The sequence below is a fragment of the Anopheles marshallii genome, chromosome 3 (genome assembly GCF_943734725.1).
Source record: "Anopheles marshallii chromosome 3, idAnoMarsDA_429_01, whole genome shotgun sequence".
Lineage (NCBI taxonomy): Eukaryota > Metazoa > Arthropoda > Insecta > Diptera > Culicidae > Anopheles > Anopheles marshallii.
In genome coordinates, this window is record NC_071327.1 from 67477400 (window position 1) to 67484595 (window position 7196).

At 49.4% G+C, this 7196-nt stretch overlaps 3 protein-coding genes across 3 annotated transcripts; 2 read left to right on the top strand and 1 right to left on the bottom strand.

Annotated features, from left to right (window-relative positions):
- The first annotated feature begins 1064 nt into the window (after positions 1 to 1064).
- On the top strand, positions 1065 to 1900 carry LOC128714388 (sugar transporter SWEET1-like). Its single transcript, XM_053809263.1, has 3 exons — positions 1065 to 1520; positions 1599 to 1718; positions 1790 to 1900. Exons 1-3 carry the CDS (start codon positions 1065 to 1067, stop codon positions 1898 to 1900), a joined length of 687 nt encoding a protein of 228 aa, XP_053665238.1.
- Positions 1901 to 3173: 1273 nt separating this feature from the next.
- Positions 3174 to 3740, bottom strand: LOC128715661 (peptidoglycan-recognition protein SC2-like). Its single transcript, XM_053810571.1, has one exon. The coding sequence runs from the start codon at positions 3738 to 3740 to the stop codon at positions 3174 to 3176; it is 567 nt and encodes a 188-aa protein (XP_053666546.1).
- A 2889-nt stretch (positions 3741 to 6629) lies between these two features.
- Positions 6630 to 7196, top strand: LOC128715979 (peptidoglycan-recognition protein SC2-like). The gene has a single exon (XM_053810900.1). The coding sequence runs from the start codon at positions 6630 to 6632 to the stop codon at positions 7194 to 7196; it is 567 nt and encodes a 188-aa protein (XP_053666875.1).

Genomic DNA, 7196 nt, shown 5'->3' on the forward strand with positions numbered 1-7196 from the left:
CAAGGGTACAGACGAAAGGGCGATAGACGTTGTAAAACAGAACAGAAAGAAGACAACAAACAAAACATTATTTATTATTAGATTCTCGTTAGCCTTTTTCTTGTACCCGAGAGAATGGAGGATAGTGTAGACAGCATTGAAAAAGGAAGCAAAGTCGAGGATGACTTCATTCAGTAAAATGGAAAACGAATGAAATAAAAACTCAATGTATACATTACGTAAAACCTTCCATCTGTTTATTGACTTCAAGGCCACCAGGCGATGGTGGTCGGAAAACTGTCAGAGACCTTTGCTACCAGGGAGATGGGCTAGCTTGTCTACCTTTCAACCAAGCGCTGGAAAAGACCATCCGCGACTCGCAGGAGGAAACTTCGGGGACCATGTTCTATAAGTAAATCCTCAGAGAGAGAGATCATGACTCAGAAGTCGTCCTAAATTTCGTAAGTTGTTGAGAAAAGCGCTAGGTTGCTGGCTTCCAGTCGGTCGTTCTATACCGATTCAATAGGTTGTAAACGGTATTTTTAAACGAAAAGCCCTTAGGTGTTGAGTATTATTGATTGTGCATTTTCGTTTGACGTTTGGCTACCGACAAACGTCAAACTGCCCATCAAAATATAAACAAACAGAATCCCAGAGCAGAAGGGGTGTAAAACGGTACTCCTCACAAATCCGGTCTGTAGAATTCAGATCAACTGAAGGTGGCGCTAGCCGATTAACATACCCGTCGTCCCGCTGCAAACTCCGCCTGGGCCTGCCAGTCCACCGCATCAAACAACTTCAAATCGTCAAATGTTCGAGGCCAATACTTCACTGAGGAGCGATTGTTTCCCTTCCAAAACAACCGGAACGTCTCGTGCTGTGCAAGCAAGCTGGAGATAATCTTGCCCGCTTATCAGGCAACCAGCGGGAAGTTTGATTTGGAAAAGAAAAGCAAAAAGTGGCAAACGGTACATTCTTCGGCGTTCGTTAATCGCTCACCAACCCCGCTCAAACGGCTCGTTACGTAAGACACTTCGAATACGATCGTTTGCTTGATCCGTATATCTTCGAGGACTCCGATCGCGATGGATTCGATCGCCGTTGCGCTCCAACCGTACAAGGATACGGTCGGATTGACGGCGGCCATCGTAACGGTGGTGCAGTTCTTCAGTGGAGTGTTGGCCTTGAACGAAATTCGACGCCAGGGTAACACGAAGGGCTTTTCCGTGTTGCCCTTCCTTGGTTGCACCGTGTTCTGCCTGTTGAACATACAGTTTGGCCAGATGCTGCGGGACGACGGTATGATTCGGGTGAACTTTATCGGGCTGGCGCTGAATCTGCTGTACGTGTGTGGGTTCTATCTGTACACGGACGGACCGCGGAAGACGGCCGTTTGGGGTCAGATTGGGTTGGCCGGTGCGTTTACCGTTGGTGTCCTGTCGTACATACAGTACGAAGATCCGAAGCTGGTCGAATTCCGTTTCGGTGTCATTTTGACCGGATTGTTGTGGAGTTTAGTCGGTATGCCGCTGCTGGGATTGGTAAGAACACATGAAGGGCGAAGCATTTTGTGCATTAAACGAACTAATCAACGTTATCATTTAATCCTCCTTTTCCAGAGTGACATTCTGAAGAACAAAAGCACGGAAGGGCTTCCATTCCCGATCATCTTTCTCGGTGCAGTTGTTTCCTTCTGCTGGCTACTGTACGGTATCATTCTGCGCAGCAACTTCCTAGTGGTATGTATGCCAGGACACACGCAATCATTTTCTACGCGACCAGTTCTCTGACGCGTCGGAACTCATTCAAGGTACAAAATCTGATGGCGCTCGCGCTGAGTGCGGTACAGCTGTCGCTGTTTATCATCTTCCCATCGGGGGCGGCCAAACCTCCGCCAAGCCCGGCCAAAAAGCGCAACTAAAGCAAATGACTAAGCTACAACGGCTGACAATAATTCCATGCTCAACACAGTACACGTGATGTGATTAGTTGGTACAACAAGACACGCAAGAAGACAAATTGATGACAATAACAATTTTCGAATGAAATCTTCATCTATTATGAATCTTAAAGTTGGAATTCTAAATCTAATGACAATAAGCGGACGGATAATGTTAACGAGAATGTTTATACATACAAAAAGGAAGCAATGTTAGATTAAACTGTCTGTTAACTACTCTTTTCCATCGAAATGTAAGCAACTGTTCCATGTTAGTTGATGCTATTTTGAAACTAAACAAAAGTCTAATAAATTCATCTTTATATTAACTTCAATGGCATTTGTTTATCAATTATTGTCCGACCATTAGTAGAGCCTAAAGATCACTCACGCAAATAGTGTCTCGTAAGGGTTGAAATAGTCTAAATAGTTAAGTTAAACTTTATTGTAAAGGAATATCTTAAATATTCCAGGGGTTCCTCGCTTATACCACGAACCATTGAACGACTTGAGTCTTTTGTTATTTTAAATTATTTCCCTCGTAGAACTTGTTTCTATCTCGTCTTACAAGACTTTACTGTTAACTACTGTAACACCACATAGCACTATTGTATAGCTACTGTTACCAAAGGCGTCCAAATTCCTGAGATGAGATGTGTATTCTAGTCCAAATATTATAACTAGCGTCACGAAGAACTCGGTATACTATTTTCCTGAGGTTCGTCCGATATACAAAAGCCAGAACAAAATGTAATGAAAGTTTCTAACTGCTTGGATCGATTTGTCCAACATATTGGCGTTAACGCACCATGAAGTGAAGATGTGAAGAACCATGGCACACTGTGGTTTGTACATGTGCAATGATGGTCCAAAACTCTTAAGAAGCTTCGTAGCTTCATAGTGATTCACATGAACCCTTAACGAGCTATGAAGTTCTTTAAAGAATAGAGGAAGTTGAAGACGTGCCAAAAGTGTTATCAGTTGGAGAAGAAGGAAGAGACCTCAGAAATGAGCGTCTCCAGAGATCAATAGCATTACACGCCGTCTACCTTTACGCCAGGGTCTTATCGTTCCCCATTAGGTATTAAATTCCCTGAGTCATGGCAATACGTCAAACACTCTGTGAGTCTCCACCAAAACTTAAACCGCATACCGTCTACTAAATGAAACGACTCGCCGTACTGTTTTGTAAAAGAGATATTCCTAACACTATACTTTATATTTATAAACGAAGGGATACATTTGCCTACAATCTTTAGACGTTCGGGTTGAAGCGGGCCCAGTTGCGGATCTCGTTGAAGAAGGCGTTACCGGGGCAGGCGGTAGCGACGGCCTGTCGGTGTCCGATCAGCCAGTAGTTGGAGGCGATATGGCCGAGCGAGACGCCGCAGCTGATCAGCTGCTGGGCGGCATTGCGGGCGGCCGCATTCGGGATGCCGTTGGTGAACGTGCCCATCACACCCATGCCGACCGAGCGATCGTTGTAGCCGGGTGCGTGCGCCCCCTGACGACCCCAGCCGCGGCCCTCGTACGCCGCACCGTTCTCGCCGACCAGGAAGTTGTAGCCGATGTCCGCCCAACCGTTGCCGTCCATGTGGAACGACTGGATGTTGCGCATCTGCTGGGCGCAGGCCGCATCCGTGGTGCAGTGCGCACCGGCCGTATGGTGCATCACGACCCACGGTGCCGGACGGATCGGCAGCTGGGAGGTGCTGGCACCGCGCGCTCCCCACTGGGCGCGCGTCACAATGCGCGGGCACTGGGCCGACACGCCCGCCAGACAGATGGCGGCCAACACCAACACGGACGCGAACTTGTTCATCTTCTTGCCAGTGCCAAGTAACTAACCGGGGTGAGGAGGACTTCCAACGCTTAACTGTCGTATGTGGGCGGTGCCGGGTGGGTCTTATATACTCCCCAGTTCCCCCGCCATTATCAGGAACGCTAATTGATCGCTTTTGTTAGCAGATTCCTTATCGTAATCGAACGGCCAAAAGCTCTTCTCACGCGCTAATCAACCGCGGGCGTTGTTAAAGGCGAATATTGAACCCATCTTTGGGGCTCGTTAACTTCTTCACTGAGCACTGGCAATGGACGACGCACAGTAGTCTTCTTCCCGGGTCGTCTAACTACGCCACGGACCGATAATGCGATAAGCAGCCGGTGGTGGATTTTCCCAAAAAATGCGTGTCCTACAACGGTGCGCCAGACACTTCCGATACGGCGCGTAGGTAAGGATGTTCATTCGTCCCACGTGCTCGAATTCCACAGTGGCGATCTAATCGGGACAGCGTCGAAAAAATCCCCGCCCCGGGGTTCGTGTTCGTGGGAAAATGGGATTCGCGCAAAGCAGGTTCACGCTTTAATGTGCACACGATAAGATAGTGGAAGATGCACCCCGAACAGGGACACACTACTGGGCAGCAGCGTAGTTCAGTCACTCACTCACCTCACCCGGCCCAGGGCAGGTCCGGCCCTGATCTGCTGATCGTGTAGTTCGTGTAGTTACACATGTCTTTTCGTGTAAATAGAGTCGTGTTTTTTGTTGTTGTTGGTTGGGATGAGTGAAGAGGTTCCCCTTGTCGAGGGGGAACAACCGTCGTGGTGTACGTTTGTAGTGGCATGAGACACCACGAGAAAGCGGCCATTGTGGGCCTCGTTTGTAATCTTAGCCGTCTGAAGTAGTAAGCTAGCGTTCATTGATCCAAAGAGCAAGTAGTTTTGAAACATTACCTTAAACGAATGGTGGCAACTTCTTCGGCACCAGTTGACCCAGTTCGAGCCTTCGTAGAGAGAACTCGCATTGTAGAGTAAACGCTTTGTGAAGAGGAGGTTTAAAGGTGTTTTGATATTGCTCTCAGGTCTGGCACTATTAGCTTTGACCCTAGTAGTAGATGTCCCTAGTAGTAGATGTCCCTAGTAGTAGACGACTCTAGTAGTAGATGTCCCTAGTAGTAGACGACTCTAGTAGTAGACGACCCTAGTAGTAGATGTCCCTAGTAGATCTCTTGTAGTATAACTGATGTAGTATTACGAACTGATCCCACCTTTAAAATGCTCTCAGGTCTGGCACTATTAGCTTTGTCCCTAGTAGTAGATGTCCCTAGTAGTAGACGACTCTAGTTGTAGATGTTCCTTAGGAGTAGACGACCCTAGTAGATCGCTTGTAGTATAAGATGACGAACTGATCCCACCTTTAAAATGCTCTTTGGGCTGGTCATTAGAATGACACCGGACAACCCAGCCCGTAAAGTCCTTTTAGGTTATCCACATGGACAGAGGAGGCGTGACAGGAGAGACATTGAGATGAAGTGATGGCGTTGATGATGATGAATGGCTAATCTCTGGATCGCGCTCAGGAATTCACTGGAACTTAATGTTTGTATCCAGAGATGAATTGTGTCTGGTATTCTCTGCAATTCCTAAAATGGTGTCCGGCCAGAGCTGTAGGTTAAACGGATATTAGAGCGCTTTTAGACATTCTTCTGCTTCTTGAGACTTCGAGGGTCTGCTACTGACTTTGTTCGAATCATATGTCCATGGCAGATCGTACAGAGTTCCGACTGCTTTTGTTGGTTGCTCAAGGGTTCTTCAAGGTAGCGTCTTCAGGTCAATATGATCAGACCCTGCAAGACACTGCCATAAGTCGAGTATGGCTGGATGAGACAAGCTCTTTCAATGGACATCTGTTGACAATGCTATTGTCAAGTCCAACAAGTTCTTAGGCCTCAGAGACCGAGGCGGAGAGGCTACCTGCAGGCTTTGCTTGCTGCTGAGTCCGAGTCCACCCTCCGTAGTAGTTGGCCAACCTATTCTGATCGCTGTCGACTTCTTGGACAAGACTCCACAGAAGCTCATCATTCTAACTTTCGCTCTTGTTTTATCGCAAGTCTCCCTTCGCATGATGTACTCTTCGCCTCTATCTGCCATGTCTTCTTACACCCCACCCTGCTGTCTACGCGATGGACCTCCCCGATACATCCCACCATACGCGTTTGGGTCCAAAGGAACCTTTTATCAGAGCGCTATCGGGCCTCAGTTGCTCGTATCACCTGTTCGACTACAATGTCCTCGAAACTGCTGGAATGGTCCTAAGGGACGGTAATCGCTAATTCTAGCCGTGCTATTCTTCAGCTCGCCTATTTCGGAATCGCCGAGAGAGGCGCTCGTTGGCCACGCTCCGGTAGCACCGTAGGTAACCACAATAAACCACCCAACCCTACCGGCACTGGGTGTGATTGATACGCCTTGATAATCGTTACTAACAGAACGCGAAAGGGGACGTACAAATACTTTACAATTCGGTAGCATTTTCAAGCCGGCACATCATGATTGCGCCTAAAACGACACACATAAGCGATGAACCCTACGTCATCTTACCGTCCCAATTGGCCCCGCGGAATTGGGTGCGCTATCTTATCGTGAAATCCTCCCGAACCCCGGTAGTCCTTGCGGGAGTCCGAACGGTCCAATTCGAACGCATCTGGCTAATCTAATCCGAGCGACCTTATCAACCCCGGGGCCAAATGTAGTGTGACGTTGTATCGGGCGATTTTCACACGGCACGCTTCATGTTTTGGGCGCCAAAAAAGGTTGAAGTGCCCCGGAGATTGCGGGTGGATGTCTATAAAACCTCCCGACCGAGGTCAAGCAAGGCCACATTTCCACCGTTACTATTGCGACGTCCAGAAGTGTTTTGCACTGCACAAAGATGAACAAGTTCGCGTCCGTGTTGGTGTTGGCGGCCATCTGCCTGGCGGGCGTGTCGGCCCAGTGTCCGCGCATTGTGACGCGCGCCCAGTGGGGAGCGCGCGGTGCCAGCACCTCCCAGCTGCCGATCCGTCCGGCACCGTGGGTCGTGATGCACCATACGGCCGGTGCGCACTGCACCACGGATGCGGCCTGCGCCCAGCAGATGCGCAACATCCAGTCGTTCCACATGGACGGCAACGGTTGGGCGGACATCGGCTACAACTTCCTGGTCGGCGAGAACGGTGCGGCGTACGAGGGCCGCGGCTGGGGTCGTCAGGGGGCGCACGCACCCGGCTACAACGATCGCTCGGTCGGCATGGGTGTGATGGGCACGTTCACCAACGGCATCCCGAATGCGGCCGCCCGCAATGCCGCCCAGCAGCTGATCAGCTGCGGCGTCTCGCTCGGCCATATCGCCTCCAACTACTGGCTGATCGGACACCGACAGGCCGTCGCTACCGCCTGCCCCGGTAACGCCTTCTTCAACGAGATCCGCAACTGGGCCCGCTTCAACCCGAACGTCTAA

Excerpts from the sequence above, each read along its gene's own strand:
- LOC128715979 (XM_053810900.1), top strand. The coding sequence starts at position 6,630 with ATGAACAAGTTCGCGTCCGTGTTGGTGTTGGCGGCCATCTGCCTGGCG.
- LOC128715661 (XM_053810571.1), bottom strand. The coding sequence starts at position 3,740 with ATGAACAAGTTCGCGTCCGTGTTGGTGTTGGCCGCCATCTGTCTGGCG.
- LOC128714388 (XM_053809263.1), top strand. The coding sequence starts at position 1,065 with ATGGATTCGATCGCCGTTGCGCTCCAACCGTACAAGGATACGGTCGGA. Across the intron at positions 1,521-1,598 it reads GTATGCCGCTGCTGGGATTG|AGTGACATTCTGAAGAACAA; the intron begins GTAAGAACACAT and ends CTCCTTTTCCAG. Across the intron at positions 1,719-1,789 it reads TGCGCAGCAACTTCCTAGTG|GTACAAAATCTGATGGCGCT; the intron begins GTATGTATGCCA and ends AACTCATTCAAG.